The sequence below is a fragment of the Schistocerca serialis genome, chromosome 9 (genome assembly GCF_023864345.2).
Source record: "Schistocerca serialis cubense isolate TAMUIC-IGC-003099 chromosome 9, iqSchSeri2.2, whole genome shotgun sequence".
Classification (NCBI taxonomy): domain Eukaryota; kingdom Metazoa; phylum Arthropoda; class Insecta; order Orthoptera; family Acrididae; genus Schistocerca; species Schistocerca serialis.
In genome coordinates, this window is record NC_064646.1 from 269,920,151 (window position 1) to 269,939,881 (window position 19,731).

The 19,731-nt window shown below is 41.3% G+C and overlaps 1 protein-coding gene across 1 annotated transcript in view; it reads left to right on the forward strand.

The window, feature by feature from the left end:
* LOC126419534 (uncharacterized) overlaps positions 1-19,731 on the forward strand; it is a 373,659-nt gene that overhangs the window by 162,525 nt on the left and 191,403 nt on the right. The window contains exon 3 of the mRNA XM_050086723.1: positions 1,817-1,964. Within this exon, the coding sequence (XP_049942680.1) occupies positions 1,817-1,964 (148 nt within the window). The remainder of the gene's footprint in view (positions 1-1,816; positions 1,965-19,731) is intronic.

Sequence of the window (19,731 nt, forward strand, 5' to 3'; positions counted from 1 at the left end):
AATATTTCTTCATCTTACACGTAATGAGAAACAGCACATTTAACATGTCCTTCGAATACCGAAGCTGACGAGTGACTCCCATTCAGACTGCCTCTCTCTAGCTATGTGCGGCAAGTACTTAATTCTGATTGGCTGATCAGTCTGACGCACCAATCAAAATGATCCTTCGAGATCATTGTCGCAGCAAAACATGATACATGTTTGCTGTGTGGTTTTCTTACTCTCCGTAATGGCATAAGCTAAAGCAGAACAATCATTCACTAAAGCAACAGTGCCTACCAATCACAACTTTACTTGGATGATGGGAAAGATTTTACAGCATTCTATTCCTGGATGACAAAGTTTTATGGAGAAAATCACAACTGGAGAACCCCATACGCAATCAAATGTATTAGCGCTTCATTCATCAACAATATACCCACAGATTATAGTACTGTTTTAACTGCTTTAGCTTATGCCATTACGGAGAGTAAGAAGACCACACAGCAAACATGTATCACTATTCAGAAAAGCATTTGCGTCTTCCACAATGTTTAACAAAACAAAACGCAATCAAAATTAATCTTGAAAATAATTTAGAAAATGATTACTTAACAAACAGCTATTCTGGCTGCCTTCTTATAAAAGCAATGACACCTAGACATACGTCATCAGCAATGTTGGTGAAACACAACTTTCCCACGTTCTACATACATAATGTTGTACATAATATAATATTGAATTTTAACGTGTGTCACACATGCACACTCTCACTCATTCTCATTTGCTCACACAACCTAATGAACAGATAATAATTTTTTCTGAATTTTATACTATGAAAATGAAAAAAGAATTAAGGTTTTGAAAATACAGATCTCAATTAAATCATTGTACACCTTGAGAAGTATAGTAGTGATTTCAAATGATAGTAAAAGACAAACTGTTATTATTCCCAATTGAGTTTTGTAGTCTAAGTGTCGGTTTGGGGTGTTTTAGGTAATTTTATGAATCTCCGAAACTATAATATGTACGACATTGAAATTTTTTGGAGGCCTTCTTCTGAATAACAAAAACTAGTATATAAAATTTAGAAATAATCTGTCCACATTTAATGCGTTTTATTTAGATTCGTAGGAAGTATGAAGATACAGTCGCTCGAAGTGTCGCAGGAGCCGTTATCACACTGCCTAGCAGCGACAGCTGTGCTTATGGGTCACGGCTAAGACACACCTTTGCAGCTTCCTAAGCTCAAATACAGCGGGCTATGTTGCACTGAATGTTATCGCGTAATAACTTGCGACGCCACAAATGGTTCAAATGGCTCCGAGCACTATGGGACTTAACAGCTGAGGTCATCAGTCCCCTAGAACTTAGAACTGCTTAAACCTAACTAACCTAAGGACATCACACACATCCTTGCCCGAGGCAGGATTCGAACCTGCCACCGTAGCTGTCGCGCGGTTCCAAACTGCAGCGCCTAGAACCGCTCGGCCACTCCGGCCGGCTGCGACGCCACAGATACCTACTAAATTCACCTAATCCAAAACCAGCAGGACATAACTGAAATGGTGTCTGGTTCCAGTTGCATGCCCAGAGACCAGAAGCCCGTAATTTACGAGAATTTCTTGATCTGTGCGCAGGTATCTTGTGGCACATCTACCAAAGTCTTGTCGAACACACGGCACTTAGAACCTCTGTTGTATTGCATTCAGGTGCAGACCAACACGCTATCAAGCAAGTGTCATAATGTTTTGGTTCATGGTTTTGGGCCACTGCCATTTCTGTGCTTTAACCCCGGCTCACGGAGACCACTAAATGGCGTCCCGCGCGGTTGCAGGTCTACTCCGACCTGTGGCGGTACGACGTGGCGGAGACGCGCCGCTGGTCGCGGGTCTTCCCCAGCGACGACGGCCGAGCCAAGGCCAGCGGCATCGTGATGCTGCGCGCCTGGCTGCAGTCCGCATTCGCCGCCGGCAACAGATCAGGTGAGTCTGCGCACATCTGTAGCTCCACTGCTGCCTACAACGTGATGATTGGGGTCGTTGTGACAGCCAGACATTTCACGAGGCCTTTGCAGGGTGGGCATTTACGTTTCAGGCACACGAACCTAAAGTTCTTTCTGCTAATCTTGTACCTCCTACATCTCAGCCCCTTATGCAGAAGACATCGCACAGTCGTTTGTCAGTTGATGGCACTCACTTTCACTGCAATGAGGATCGCTGTAAATGATTAGCCTAATAGGCTGCTTGGCTATTGGCAGTGACTTCAAAAATTTATTTGGCGATACCAGGATTCATTTTACTATTCATGAATAATGTTGTTGCGGTCTTCAGTCCTGAGACTGGTTTGATGCATCTCTCCATGCTACTCTATCCTGTACAAGCCTCTTCATCTCCCACTACCTGCTGCATCCTACATGCTTCTGAATCTGCTTAGTGTATTCATCTTTTGGTCTCCCACTACGATTTTTACCCTCCACGCTGCCCTCCAATACTAAATCGGTGATCCCTTCATGCCTCAGAACATGTCCTACCAATCGATCCCTTCTTCTAGTCAAGTTATGCCACATACTCCTCTTATTCCCAATCCTATTCAATACTTCCTCATTAGTTACGTGATCTACCCATCTAATCTTCAGCATTCTTCTGTAGCACCACATTTCGAAAGCTTCTATTCTCTTCTTGTCCAAACTGGTTATCGTCCATGTTTCACTTCCATACATGGCTACACTCCATACAAATACTTTCAGAAACGACTTCCTAACACTTAAATCTATACTCGATGTTAACAAATTCCTCTTCTTCAGAAACGCTTTCCTTGCCATTGCCAGTCTACATTTTATATCCTCTCTACTTCGACCATCATCAGTTATTTTGCTCCCCAAATAGCAAAACTCCTTTACTACTTTAAGTGTCTCATTTCCTAATCTAATTCCCTCAGCATCACCCGACTTAATTCGACTACATTCCATTATCCTCGTTTTGCTTTTGTTGATGTTCATCTTATATCCTCCTTTCAAGACACTGTCCATTCCGTTCAACTGCTCTTCCAAGTCCTTTGCTGTCTCTGACAGAATTACAATGTCATCGGCGAACCTCAAAGTTTTTATTTCTTCTCCGTGGATTTTAATACCTACTTCGAATTTTTCTTTTGTTTCCTTTACTGCTTGATCAATATACGGATTGAATAACAACGGGGAGAGGCTACAACCCTGTCTCACTCCTTTCCCAACCACTGCTTCCCTTTCATGCCCCTCGACTCTTATAACTGCCATCTGGTTTCTGTACAAATTGTAAATAGCCTTTCGCTCCCTGTATTTTACCCTGCCACCTTTAGAATCTGAAAGACGGTATTCCAGTCAACATTGTCAAAGCTAGGAACAAATGCTAGGAACGTAGGTTTGCCTTTCCTTAATCTTCCTTCTAAAGTGAGTTGTAAGGTCAATATTGCCTCACGTGTTCCAGTATTTCTATGGAATCCAAAGTGATCTTCCCCGAGGTCCGCTTCTACCAGTTTTTCCATTAGTTTGCAAAGAATTCGCGTTAGTATTTTGCAGCTGTGACTTACTAAACTGATAGTTTGGTAATTTTCACATCTGTCAACACCTGCTTTCTTTGGGATTGGAATTATTATATTCTTCTTGAAGTCTGACGTTATTTCGCCTGTCTCATACATCTTGCTCACCAGATGGTAGAGTTTTGTCAGGAATCGCTCTCCCAAGGCTGTCAGTAGTTCTAATGGAATACTGTCTACTACCGGGGCCTTGTTTCGACTTAGGTCTTTCAGTGCTCTGTCAAACTCTTCACACAGTGTCGTATCTCCCATTTCATCTTCGTCTACATCCTCTTCCATTTCCATAATAATGTGAAATACGTATCTCTCGTATTTACAGTTGTGTTGAATAATAATTGAACTAAAATGTAATTAAAATCCGTACTTTAAAATACATGATCACAATATGTACACCTATATAGGGTGTACCTCAAACACTACGACAAACTTGTAGAAGGTGTCTTAAGAAAAAATCGAGAGCCGGAACCCGTGGCCAGAAACGTCATCAAACGACAGTACAGGGGAGTTGTAGGCCCCAGCGCCTGCAACTAGGCCACCCCTCGGCAGGAAACGTGACTGTGTACACTGATGGACCGTGTGCAGAATGTCTCGCATTGTCGCCAGTGGAGGAGCTGGAGCTAGCTGCTATGTAGAAAGGCATTGGTTCTTACGAATGTATTGCTCCGTTTCTTCAGTCGGTGACGATTTCAGACATGGGTTTCCATTTGCAGTTTATTTTTCTTCTGGAAACCTCTAAAATCCTCAACGTTGTATACAGGAGAAAAATGAATTGCTCAGGAAAAACCCCTGTCCGAAACTATCGTCAACCAAGATGACATAGCATCCATCTTCTCCATTGGCAATCGTGGCACTCCGTCTCGATCACTGAATAATAAACAACATTACGAGACATTCCGCACACGGTCCATCAGTGTACTAAGTTTGCCCTTCGAAGTTCGTCGCAACAATTCTCGTACACTTTGTATATGCTGACTACTTTATGTAAGGCCGTTCTGGAGTCTATTCTCGAATGAAAGCCAATTGGAAGCCAGAAAAGCGAATACATACATATAAGGAAATATTCCGGACAGCCAATGGGAGACGAGAAGCGTATTTCTCAATTATTTCATTTTTTGACCACGCACCGAGGTTGTGATCACGACACAGATAAATTCATCCAATATTATACAAAATCATCTGACTGACATGATTGTCTGCCAAGAAACCTGCGTCATGTTTCAGATTTGGCAGGTAACGGTAGGGGCCAAACAACCAGAAATATTACAAGATCTAGCCAAGCTCGTCACAAAATAAGGATACTGGACGCCCAGGCCCAAGAGACTGAGTTCTACCAGAAGCCCTGTCCAAGGCGTAGGTTTCATTCTCTGCCCCTTAAGAAAAATTGTGATGATCGAGTTCTGGTCTATTTTAGATCAGAGAATTTTAGCCAAGCACCAGGCGAGACGAGTTAGGTCAGAGGGAGTCTCAATTGAGAATATTTGGGAGGGAATGTCCAGTTACAGCATTTGCCTTAAAACCACGGGGAATCTCCAGAGAACCTCGGTCGGACGTAAAGGGGTGGCAACTATTTTTAATTTAATTGTGGCACAGTATACCCCAGAGATAAACATGAAAGCCAAATATCTGTGTAAGTCTAACTGTTTATGTCTAAAGTAAGGTCGTGACTTCTTCGATATACGCAGTGTACCTGCGCTGGTGCCAGTCACAGGCAATACGAGCGACGACTGCTGCTGCAACAAGTCTACATGAGTCAAAAATTTTAAATAGCGATACCTGAGCTATGGTCGTAATGAATAAAGAATACTCGATGAGAGGAGCCTGGGAAAAGATTTCTGCCACACGCGACATTTCATCTGGACACCTGACAAACATCTTCACATGCCTCATTCAAGATATTCTGCGAAACATTTGGTTTTCTTTTTCTCTACATTTTCCGGTTTTGAAGACGCAGAGGCATCTTTTCCGTCATCTAACTGTCACAAATTTCACAGAGCTCGTATTTACATGTAATGGAACCAAAGTGAGGGACAACCCAAGAAAAACTATCAAAAATTTGAAAAATTGTCATTTAAGAGAAGCCCCTATACTTACGGTCGACTGCGGAAGGCACATTTTTAACTCTCTGGATTAGTAAGGAGTTGCTTTCAAATAGATGCCTGCCCATCCGAATTTAAGCATTCGCGATTTCGTAAATGTCGTAGGAGGAATGCTTGCATTGTTCTTGACTGCCATATCCGTGTTTAAATAGGCTAACGTTACGTCTCCAGCATCTTCCGTCGGAACAGATTTGATTTACAGATTCATAGGCGTTTATTTTTTTCCATTTTAGTCAGCGAAGCTTTTTTTGCCAGTAATTGCTACGTTTCAGTGGTCTTACGGCACCTAAGAAACTGTAAAACATACTTCATGTGATCTTTTAAGCGATTGATTTCTTCCAATCCCCAACCCTGATCCTGTGTAACACTATTACGTTCTTACTTCGAGGTTAAAAGTAAAATCATATAGCACTATTGATTGGTAGGTCCCTATCGATAGGTTCTACCGCCGAACATAAAGTACTGCTGTTGTGTGTAGGAAATTATGGTCATGTGGAGTTTTAGTGTTGTGTTTTTCTCTTGATCACGGCGAGAGAGAGAAAGGAAAGGAGGGAATTCGGTGCAGACACAATTTAGAAACGTAGTTAACAGTTTTAATTATCTTCTTGAAAAAAGTTACGTAATTGATTTTTCTGATTGTTTATATGTTCATGTCCAGGTTTGATACACATCGCTACACAATTAAATCTCGGCTCATACTATTGTAACACGCCGCTAGAGGAGAAAAAAATAAAATTCATTGTGAAAGTGCATTATCGTGCGGCCGTATGTTTTCGGATGCTGGCAAAATATTGTAGCTGTGCGAGACCTATATGTACGACTAAAAACTCATTTGCATTGGCCTGACGCAGTTGTAACATTTTCGCCGCTGCCGAAAATTGTTGAACGGTATTCCGTTTTATCAATGGGCTGCGCCATTTTTTGTCTCCTCTAGTGGAGTGCTATGGTACTTTGCGAAGGGGCTGGGGAATTTCAGTGCATACCAGGACTGCCGACATATACGCGAAAGCACAAGAAAAGAATAATTATCCAGCTTCATTTTTTTGAGGGGATAACACTTCGTGACTGCCTCTCGTACAGTACTCTCCTCTAGTCGTTCCAAACGGGCCGCCAAGGAGAAGCATGAGACAGTACGTGGGTACGTATAAGCTAATGTAAATTTACTGTTTGAGAGATAATTGAATTGCCATTATGTTATTTCAATTTTCTTTGTCATACGATTTGATCAGGACGTTGCGGGGTACTTTGAGAACACATTACATCGCACGACAAACATTTTCTCATTGGTTACTTTACTTATCACTTTACAACTCTGGTAGGTTACTTATAGTACTTAGATAAGAAAATCTGTGTACCAGTTCTTCATGTCAGTCTAAAAATTCTCGTACAATTTTTTAAAGACTCATATGTATGAGAAGCAGCAATTTTTATTTAAAAAAATTAAGGAAATTTAACAGTATTGCATTTGATAAATTACCACAGGAAGATGTGTTATAGTATGTACAAATTCCATAGCAAATTACACATTTTTATCTGTAATTCTCCAGAAGGAAAAGTTCCTTAAACACTGAGAAATCGTTCGTTTTTGGTCTTAATTAGCTCTTTTCTTCTAGTCTGATCCATCTGGCGTCCCCTTCTGGCGATATCCTTCACTGACATTTCCGAACTAGCAATACGTACATCTTCAGTCTTCTTCAGCTGGTTTACAATGAAGCAGCCTTCATCAAAACCTGGTCTTGTAAGGGTCAGGGTCCTGAATCTTCCAGTGTTGTCGTCGCTGAACACTAGACAAGCATCATATGCGAAAATTTTAACAATAGTATATGAGCAAAGTAATGTCTTCGGGCATCACTTCTAAACGGTGTTATTAGTCTTCTCTGATGGCAGGAAATAATAAAATATCGCAAAGAAGGACAGAGTCGTGTAGAAAAAGGGTGCGACACTGTACATTCACTGAAACAAGACAGATTTTTCATTGTTTGCAACACGAAATAAAATCTGAAAACTGGAGACAATACTTCTAACATGTTACAGAAATATCTGGAGGCAAAAAATTTTCAACATTTTAGACCGATTTTACATAAATCCTCTCCTAAAACACTGATCCGGGAAATGGATCGCCACAGACTTCGCGAGACATTTCTCAGAGTCTGGTGATCGGAGACCTTACACATTCACACTGTTCCCCATAGGGAGCAAGTACGAGTATTGATCATGAAAATTTCTTACAGCAACAGAAATGAAACCTATGATTCAAATACCAAAGCACGAGCTGTTGTACCTAGATTAGAAAGTCAAATCTCTCCAGTTGCTACATAGCTACAACACTGTTCGGTGACATAGCAGTGAAATGGACGCTGGAAAGGGATGACATTCATATTGATACGATGGAATACTGGCCAAACAACGAAGCTCACCTTGCTCCGATAGTATCATGTGCGAATGATTTGTGCGCTTAGTGCTCGCTTAGCTAAGGCATGTTTGTGCCTTACATTTGGCTCCCTTATTGGAATGAAGAGACAATTTTTAAACTGCTGTCCGCTTTGGACAGTGACGCAGTTAACATGCAACAGACAACGTAAACAACATGGAGTTTATGACGTCATTTGACTGGCGAAATTCTTATGAAAACGTAAATAACACAGTTTTGATTAAGGACATTTACTACAAGGAGAGAAAATAGTTCAAGTCACAGGTATTATAGTCACCTACATATAAATAAACGAAATATACACTGAAGCGACAAAGAAACTGGTATAGGTAAGCGTATTCAAATATAGAGATATGTAAACAGCCAGATTAAGGCGCTGCAGTAGGTAACGCATAAATGAGACAACAAGTGTTGGCACAGTTGTTATATCGGTTATTGCTGCTACAATGGCAGGTTATCAAGATTTAAATGAATTTGAACGTGGTGTTATAGTCAGCACACGACGGTGAGACACAGCACACCCGCGGTAGCGATGAAGTTGGGGTTTTCCCGTAAGATCATTTCACGAGTGCAGCGTGAATATCATGCATCCGGTAAAACATCAGAATCCGACAACGCTGCCGCCGAAAAAACGTCCTACAAGAACGGGACCAACGTCGACTGAAGGGAATCATTCAACGTGACAGAAGTGCAACCCTTCCGCAAATTGCTGCAGATTTCAGCGCTGGGCCATCAACAAGTGTCAGCATGCGAACCATTCAACAATACATCATCGATATGGGCTTTCGAAGCCGAAGACCCATTCGTATGCTCTTGATGGCTACACGACACAAAGCTTTACGCCTCACCAGGCCTGGCCTGTCAACACCGAAATTCACTGTTGACCTCTGATACGTCTTGATATGACTGTGACAGGTCACACGTACGTAAGCATCGTTTCTGATCACCTGTATCCATTCATGTCCATTGTGCATTCCTAAGGACTTGGGCAATCCCAGCAGGATAATGCGACTCCCCACATGTCCAGAATTGCTGCAGCGTGGCTCCAGGAACACTCTTCTGAGTTTAAACACTTCCGCTGGCCACCAGACTCCCCAGACATGAACATTATTGAGCGTATCTGCTGTTTGGAAATCTCCACCCCCTCATACTATTACGGATTTTTGATGGACAGTTCTGCACAAGTCACGGCGTCAATTCCCTCCAGCGCTACTTCAAGCATTAGTCGAGTGCGGCATTTCTGCGTGCTCGCGGGGCCCTACACGTTATTAGGCAGTTGTGCCGGTTTCTTTGGCTCTTTAGTGCCTCTTGGAAAGGAATGTAGTCGAGTATCGCTAAAAGAGTTCTACATCTGTAATGGAGATCACAAAACATAGTGCTGACTAAAGAAAAATAGCCGGCCTGTGTGGCAGAGCGGTTCTAGGCGCTTCAGTCTGGAACCGCGCGGCCGCTACAGTTGCAGGTTCGAATCCTGCCTCTGGCATGGATGTGTCTGATGTCCTTAGGTTAGTTAGGTTTAAGTAGTTCTAAGTCTAGGGGACTGATGACCTCAGATGTTAAGTCCCACAGTGCTCAGAGCCATTTGAACCATTTTTAAAGAAAAATATTTGTTGTAAGTGAAGCGAACCCAGTATCGGAAGGTACACTTTAGTTACGAGGGTTTGTCAGTAAATGAGTCGCGAAAGCCAGAATACGGCATATCGTTTTAAATTCCGCGCCTCTAAACTGTCTAGCAAGTGACAGCACGCGTCGCGTGGAAGGTCGCTTTCACACATCGCTCCGTGGCCAATGTTTGATGATATGCAGTTAGACGAAGATTGCAGGTGAACTACGAGTGTGTGCCTGACTAGAACAACGTGATCTTTATGAGCCGAGGAACTGTCCGTAGAGCACGTCAATAGAGGAATCCGGCGAGTATATGGTTAGAACTGCATTTTAAGGAAATTTATATTCAATTGGGTACAGAAATTCAGCAAAGGACAAGGAAATGTCGCAAACAAGGAGCGTCCTGGCCGCCCTGGGTATCCAGTGATGGCACGTTGTTTCCACGTCTAGGGGTATATCGCCATCACCAAGAAACATCGGTCTTGTGGGTTGCAGCAAATTTGGAAACCAAATAGTCTTGTGTCCCGAGAGGTCGCTCGTTAGATGCGAATACTGTAACACGAATTATGTACTACAGACTTTTCACGCCTCGTCGAAAGATGGGATAATTGTTTAAGTTTATAAGGGCAGTATGCTGAAGAGGAAAGTAAATTTCAGGCCGGTACACGCGGCTCCTATGTGTCTATCAAAGTTTGCGACTCAGTGACTCACCCTTGAAAATAGATCAAGTTCAAAAATGGTTCAAATGGCTCTGAGCACTATGGGACTTAACATCTATGGTCATCAGTCCCCTAGAACTTAGAACTACTTAAACCCAACTAACCTAAGGACATCACACAACACCCAGTCATCACGAGGCAGAGAAAATCCCTGACCCCGCCGGGAATCGAACCCGGGAACCCGGGCGTGGGAAGTGAGAACACTACCGCACGACCACGAGCTGCGGACAATAGATCAAGTCGAGACCGCGATACGCAGTGGGTATATACGTATGAATCAGGAGTAAATCGAAATGGTTGTGGCAAAAACAACTCTACAGCAGTAGAAACTAAAAAGAAAAACTAATATAAGGAAACGAAGCTGCTCATAGTATCGGAAAATATATAGGGTGATAATAATTAAAGTTAAGCTTTCAAACAGCTGTGGAAATAACACCACTGGTCACAATGACGTCAAATTGCAACGAATAGTATCGGAGAAGGGGAAAAAAGTATGAGAGAAGTATAATAAATAGTTACAAAATGTAGCAATAGATGGCGCTGTAAGCACCATAATTTAATAGTGAATGTAACTACATCTTCTGCTGGAGTTTGGGGCTACGGATGGTCAATATCCAATAAAACAATACCAATCGCCGTTATTTAGGTTTTATCTTTAGGCTATTAAGCACCATAATTTAATAGCGAATGTAACTATATCTTCTGCTGGAGTTTGGGGCTACGGCTGGTCAATATCCAATAAAACAATACCACTCGCCGTTATTTAGGTTTTATTTTTAGGCTATTAGTTTCGACAATACAATACGTCATCTTCAGGCCTGTTTCAATCGTATGAGCACGCGTGCTGAGAGTTGTCCAAAGAGCACGCATGCCCGTAATAATCGTTACGAGACCAGTTACAAGTGCTGCTGTATTTTGTAACACGAAGGTTACTCGATTGAAGCCGGCCTGAAGATGACGTACTGTATCGTTGAAACTGGTAACCTAAAAATAAATGACAAATGAATCATATAAAATGCCTAAGGTGTACGTTTGACGTCAAACAAACCATACTACTCTGTATGAATAGGCGTACAGGTAAGATACTGTCAGTTATTTAAGCCCATTCACCACGACAAGGTAGTATCACATCGGATGGGAAAAATCGGTTTTTAATTGTCTTGAGGCCAAACACCGCATAAAAAGCATCACTGCCGGCCGGGGTGGCCGAGCGGTTCTAGGCGCTACAGTCTGGAAACGCGCGACCGCTATGGCCGCAGGTTCGGATCCTGCCTCGGTCATGGATGTGTGTGATGTTCTTAGGTTAGTTAGGTTTAAGTAGTTCTATGTTCTAGGGGACTGATGACCTCAGAAGTTAAGTCCCGTAGTCCTCAGAGCCATTTTTGAAAAAAACATCACTCACATCGGTTTTTAATTGTTCTGAGGCCAAAAACCGCATAAAAAGCATCAAACAAAAGCAAATAAGATTATTAATTTCCGTGTGACTGGCGCAAAACATGTTCAATATGCTGTCCACCGTTTTCTGCAACTAGTTGAAATCGAGAAACACCTTGTTCCACAACTGATCGAAGTGTTTCCGGGGTCACGTTCAGAATGTGTTGCGCAATGCGTGCCTTCAGTGCAGCTATGTTTGCAATCAGTACACTGAACACAACATCTTTCAGATAGCCCCACAGCCAGAAGTCACACGGATTAAGATCAGGTGATCGGGACGCCCAGGCTGTAGGCAAATGGCGTCTGATAATTATAGCATTTCCCAAAAGGCGCTGCAGCAGCTGCTTAATTGGGTTTGCAATGCGCGGAGGTGCGCCATCTTTCATAAAAATGACCCCATCCTCACATCCACGATGTTGGGGACCTGGAATTACGTGGTTTCGCAAAAGACGCTCACAGAGCTTACCAGTGAAGGTACAGGTAAAAGGACCGGAAGCACCTGTCTCTTCGAAAAAAATATGGCCCTATGATAAATGATGCCGAAAACCCGCACCAAACTGTGACCTTTTCAGGATGAAATGGTACTGGCTGATTTGCGTGTGGATCTTCCATTGCCCATATTCGACAATTCTGTGTAATGACATATCCTGTCAGATGGGAAGTGTGCTTCGTCTGCCCACAAAATCTTCCACGGCCAATCATTGTCCGCTTCCATGCGAGCAAGGAATTCTAAAACAAAGGTCCCTCCTGCTGGCAGGTCAACAGGAAGCAACTCTTGCACATGGGTATTTTTGAACGGATAGCAAAGAAGCATGTTCCGTAGGATTTTACACCCCGTGCTCACGGGTGCTTCGGGCAGTTCTCCGTGCACTACACGTTTGCCCATCACCAGTAGTCTCTTCCTGCAGTGCTGTGGCCACTGCTTCCACTGACCGGAATTAATTCGTTTCCTCCGTCTACTAGGTTGCACACCAAAAGAACCCCTCTTTTCGAATTTCCGAATCATTTTCTCCAGACCTACGGCAGTCATCGGATCAAAACCTTTTTTTCAAACCCTTCAGTGTACGGAACTTCTGGCGAGCGATTTGTGCACTGTCGCCATTCTTGTATAACAGCTGTACAGGCAGAGCGCGATCCTGCATTGAGACAGTCATGGCGAACGTCGCAGACCCGAAAAGAGGAAAAGCCGTGTACCCGTCGTGTTTATACCAACTTTAATGGGTTGTCGCAAGACAGGTGTTTTCATTTACGTATTCTGACACACACAGTGCCATCTATTGATCAATTTTGACACTATTTTTTTCTTCTGCCGCACGTTTTCCCCTTTCTCCGATAATATTCCGTTGCAATTTGACGTCAGTCTGACCAGTGGTGTTATTTCTACAGCGTTTTGAAAGTTTAACTTTAATTATAATCACCCTGAATTTTAGCCATGTAGCTGAATTGGAGATTTCGATACTTGAGTTCAGTTACAACGTGAATCTTACAACACATTTCTCACAAATCCCATAACCAGTTGTTATATTCCAAGAAAGCGGGTCGGTGGGGATAGGATAAACTATCATAGTCGGCTTAATATTCAAGTAAAAGAAACTGAAATGCATCTAAGCAGGAAGCTCAAAATCATCTTGCACGAAGACTATTAAGCAAATAAGAATTACAATTGTACGATATGCAGTACTTACCAATGGCACATAAGCGTTTTCCCGTAGCACCATACGCAAAAAATTAAGCCTAAATGTGAAGCTTGCACTTTCTGACGTAAATAGCAACATCTGGGAACTACAGAGTCGATGCTTCTTTCGTGACGCATCATGCGAATACCTACTATATACAACGGCAACGATCGGTATTTCCAGTGCTGTTTTGCAAGAAGTTAGCGAACAATGTTTCACAACCGAATCAGTAAACAACGCTTATAAGGTGCATGCGCATGTAAAGAAATGTGGCTTGGGTATATGCCCATAAACATGAACTTACTCCGTTGCAGCACAAATCTGTTTTTATTTGATTTAAATTTCGTACAAGCAACTGTGCGCCGTATATCAACCGGACTACCTACTGACCCGCTGTCTTTATTAAGTTGCAAATACGTAGCTGGACTTGTAAAGAAAGAGTAGAGAACATTTGTTAAATGCTTTACTGAATGATGTAATGTTGTAGAATCTTGACTTTCGTGTTCTACGAAGCAACACGCAGTGGTAAACAATTCGTTGAAGTCTAAGAAGAAACAACACAAAATATTATCTGCGTATTATCTACCAACTGACCTCAACAAAATTACTTATGAATGAGGCCTATGCCCTTTTAACACGATGTAGTCTTTTGTAATTTATTAAAAATAAAATCTATTAAGAATTACTCTCAATACTGATATTGTAAAATAAAACCATATGAAAATACCGCATAGGAATCCGCAGTCAGTATATCTTATCTTAGGCGAAAATCACGTTACGTAACTATACATTTCAGTACTTAAATATAAAAGCCAATAATCACGTGTCACTCAGAGCTAACTGATTCACAGAAAACCTACTGCTTAAGTAATTTTCTTTACTTACGATGTACATATAATTCATAATGATGCTGCTTCTCCTCAGACTACGAATAAATGTCAACCATTTCAATCCAAGGAATTAATTACACTGAGTCAACAATGCAGAATTCTCGACAACATTTCGCCCTGATTTTTTTTTCGCTATAAAATATTTCATTTATTTTCTGCTTAATATTTTTCTTGCAATTTACTCTAAATTACTTCGTTAAATATCCATCACCAGTATTGATAATATTTCCTTAATCAGCTATTTTCTTTTAGATATAAAATGTTACCATCACTGTCTAATACACCAGCCGCGACAAATCAGATGATTTCGAATCCTATGATTTATATTGATTTGTAAAATAGTTTTTACAACGGAGAGTGTATATCGTGCCATAAAAATCGACAATAACTAAAAAACTGTATGAAACTGTCGATTAACGGACTGTTCCTTTACGGTTCTCTTGTAACGTATGAATACATGTTGAACCATGAACCATGGACCTTGCCGTTGGTGGGGAGGCTTGCGTGCCTCAGCGATACAGATGGCCGTACCGTTGGTGCAACCACAACGGAGGGGTATCTGTTGAGAGGCCAGACAAACACGTGGTTCCTGAAGAGGGGCAGCAGCCTTTTCAGTAGTTGCAGGGGCAACAGTCTGGATGATTGACTGATCTGGCCTTGTAACATTAACCAAAACGGCCTTGCTGTGATGGTACTGCGAACGGCTGAAAGCAAGGGGAAACTACAGCCGTAAAATTTCCCGAGGAAATGCAGCTTTACTGTATGATTAAATGATGATGGCGTCCTCTTGGGTAAAATATTCCGGAGGTAAAATAGTCTCCCATTCGGATCTCCGGGCGGGGACTACTCAAGAGGACGTCGTTATCAGGAGAAAGAAAACTGGCGTTCTACGGATCGGAGCGTGGAATGTCAAATCCCTTAATCGGGCAGGTAGGTTAGAAAATTTAAAAAGGGAAATGGATAGGTTAAAGTTAGATATAGTGGGAATTAGTGAAGTTCGGTGGCAGGAGGAACAAGACTTTTGGTCAGGTGATTACAGGGTTATAAATACAAAATCAAATAGGGGTAATGCAGGAGTAGGTTTAAAAATGAATAAAAAAATAGGAGTGCGGGTTAGCTACTACAAACAGCATAGTGAACGCATTATTGTGGCCAAGATAGACACAAAGCTCATGCCTACTACAGTAGTACAAGTTTATATGCCAACTAGCTCTGCAGATGATGAAGAAATAGATGAAATGTATGACGGGATAAAAGAAATTATTCAGGTAGTGAAGGGAGACGAAAATTTAATAGTCATGGGTGACTGGAATTCGTCAATAGGAAAAGGGAGAGAAGGAAACATAGTAGGTGAATATGGATTGGGCGGAAGAAATGAAAGAGGAAGCCGCCTTGTAGAATTTTGCACAGAGCATAACTTAATCATAGCTAACACTTGGTTCAAGAATCATAAAAGAAGGTTGTATACCTGGAAGAATCCTGGAGATACTAGAAGGTATCAGATAGATTATATAATGGTAAGACAGAGATTTAGGAACCAGGTTTTAAATTGTAAGACATTTCCAGGGGCAGATGTGGATTCTGACCACAATCTATTGGTTATGAACTGCAGATTGAAACTGGAGAAACTGCAAAAAGGCGGGAATTTAAGGAGATGGGACCTGGATAAACTGAAATAACCAGAGGTTGTAGAGAGTTTCAGGGAGAGCACAAGGGAACAATTGACAGGAATGGGGGAAAGAAATACAGTAGAAGAAGAATGGGTAGCTCTGAGGGATGAAGTAGTGAAGGCAGCAGAGGATCAAGTAGGTAAAAAGACGAGGGCTAATAGAAATCCTTGGGTAACAGAAGAAATATTGAATTTAATTGATGAAAGGAGAAAATGTAAAAATGCAGTAAATGAAGCAGGCAAAAAGGAATACAAACGTCTCAAAAATGAGATCGACAGGAAGTGCAAAATGGCTAAGCAGGGATGGCTAGAGGACAAATGTAAGGATGTAGAGGCTTGTCTCACTAGGGGTAAGATAGATACTGCCTACAGGAAAATTAAAGAGACCTTTGGAGATAAGAGAACCACTTGTATGAATATCAAGAGCTCAGATGGCAACCCAGTTCTAAGCAAAGAAGGGGAGGCAGAAAGGTGGAAGGAGTATATAGAGGGTTTATACAAGGGCGATGTACTTGAGGACAATATTATGGAAATGGAAGAGGATGTAGATGAAGATGAAATGGGAGATAAGATACTGCGTGAAGAGTTTGACAGAGCACTGAAAGACCTGAGTCGAAACAAGGCCCCGGGAGTAGACAACATTCCATTAGAACTACTGATGGCCTTGGGAGAGCCAGTCATGAGAAAACTCTACCATCTGGTGGGCAAGATATATGAGACAGGCGAAATACCCTCAGACTTCAAGAAGAATATAATAATTCCAATCCCAAAGAAAGCAGGTGTTGACAGATGTGAAAATTACCGAACTATCAGTTTAATAAGTCACAGCTGCAAAATACTAACGCGAATTCTTTACAGACGAATGGAAAAACTGATAGAAGCGGACCTCGGGGAAGATCAGTTTGGATTCCGTAGAAATGTTGGAACACGAGAGGCAATACTAACCTTACGACTTATCTTAGAAGAAAGATTAAGAAAAGGCAAACCTACGTTACTAGCATTTGTAGACTTAGAGAAAGCTTTTGACAACGTTAACTGGAATACTCTCTTTCAAATTCTGAAGGTGGCAGGGGTAAAATACAGGGAGCGAAAGGCTATTTACAATTTGTACAGAAACCAGATGGCAGTCGAGGGGCATGAATGGGAAGCAGTGATTGGGAAAGGAGTGAGACAGGGTTGTAGTCTCTCCCCGATGTTATTCAATCTGTATATTGAGCAAGCAGTAAAGGAAACAAAAGAAAAATTCGGAGTAGGTATTAAAATTCATGGAGAAGAAGTAAAAACTTTGAGGTTCGCCGATGACATTGTAATTCTGTCAGAGACAGCAAAGGACTTGGAAGAGCAGTTGAACGGAATGGACAGTGTCTTGAAAGGAGGATATAAGATGAACATCAACAAAAGCAAAACGAGGATAATGGAATGTAGTCAAATTAAATCGGGTGATGCTGAGGGGATTAGATTAGGAAATGAGACACTTAAAGTAGTAAAGGAGTTTTGCTATTTAGGGAGTAAAATAACTGATGATGGTCGAAGTAGAGAGGATATAAAATGTAGACTGGCAATGGCAAGGAAAGCGTTTCTGAAGAAGAGGAATTTGTTAACATCGAGTATAGATTTAAGTGTCAGGAAGTCGTTTCTCAAAGTATTTGTATGGAGTGTAGCCATGTATGGAAGTGAAACATGGACGATAACCAGTTTGGACAAGAAGAGACTATAAGTTTTCGAAATGTGGTGCTAGAGAAGAATGCTGAAGATAAGGTGCGTAGATCCTGTAACTAATGAGGAGGTATTGAATAGGATTGGGGAGAAGAGAAGTTTGTGGCACAACTTGACTAGAAGAAGGGATCGGTTGGTAGGACATGTTTTGAGGCATCAAGGAATCACAAATTTAGCATTGGAGGGCAGCGTGGAGGGTAAAAATCGTAGAGGAAGACCAAGAGATGAATACACTAAGCAGATTCAGAAGGATGTAGGTTGCCGTAGGTACTGGGAGATGAAGAAGCTTGCACAGGATAGAGTAGCATGGAGAGCTGCATCAAACCAATCTCAGGACTGAAGATCAAAACAACAACAACAAACATGTTGAAGAATGTCATTCACCTTTATTAACAAAAAATTTTCAGTAAACACCGGAAGAGCTGATCTTTTACAGAAAAACGCATAGATCTACCCAACATTGCAAAGTTTTTTTCCCTGCACTCCCAGCCAAATCTATGAATGTGGAACGTAGTAAACCGGTATTAAAGGTAATGCCGACATTATTTTACTCACCAAATACGTCACCGCACATGTAGCTGAAGGGGAAACTGCACGGACTTTATAATAAAACGTCGAATAGCAATAAAACTCTTCTGTATCAGTGAACAAACCAATCCCAGAATTACTGCTACATATGAGCCATAAACGGCAACAATCTTCAACATATTATCGTTTTGAAGCAAAATTAATTATGTTTACAATAATATTCGTGTATCAGGAAGTTGAATGAAGACTAAGAACGGTCGAATCATTAGTCCATAATGTTTTTACGTAGTGCCTGTCGCAGTAAGAACAGACAACAACAAAGTATATGCTTGTTGGGCATGGAATACGTATTTACATATTCTTGTTGTCAGCGAAGCAAGCTGTAATTATTCACAAATTCAAAGGTATTTCTTCACGAACAAGTTGTAGCTTATGTCATTAAATCAGTGAAATTCAGCTCTTTTTAGATTCATTTCACGATAAGTCGTGTCCTTTGGTAATTAAGTAATGCATGGAAGACAGAAATATAACAATTATTTCTTTACTTTATCATAAAAAAAATTAAACATACGTTATCCTTCGACACATGTGACTATCTGCTTTCTCACCGTTTGGAAACGCTAGTGTCGCCCCAGCTGTTAAACGATAAAAGCTTTCACACCAGCAAGTGTCGTAACTGTATTTATTATACTGCTGTATCATCAAGTCAACGTAATGATAAATTAGTGTATCTCTGAAACTGTTTCTGTCTCTCTAGCAATCAACAACAAATTAATAATGTATCTATACTGAAACTTCTTTTTTTAACTTTTAAAAGTATCTTCTCTTTAAATTAATTTCTATAACTCTAAATAGTAGTCGCGAATTCTTTTTTTATTTTGACGTATTGCGACTTTATTTTAATTTTGTCAGTACATGAGAAGTTGACGGTAGTTACGAGTGCCAGCAATTTTCTATTCCCCAATATACCGATTTAAAATTAAAAAAAGCACAAGCAAAAATCCTACGTGACATCTCATCACATTCGGCCCTGAAGCTACACGATTCAAACAAAATTTAAGCCTTTTCAGGCGTTGGCAAATCGCGGCCCACTATTTCTTACCTAATATAACAGTCACTCGCCTCTTCACTTCTCTAAGTAAAAGTGTAACTGTGATGTGCTTGCATATATGGTTACAATATTCCTCTATTTATAGTTATGGGAAAGGTCTTGTCAGTTTACATGCGATTATCACTGCACGATCAACGTGTAGCTTTGTTCCGAAATTTCCCAGCTCCTGTTTATCCATGGACGTTGCCAAGTGAGTCACTATCGCTCAACAACTGTAAAGCTATTCAACACACCAATGGCACAACACACTATCCTCTTAGAGTGCACAAACATCCAGATTCTCTTAGAGCGCGCTAACCAAGTA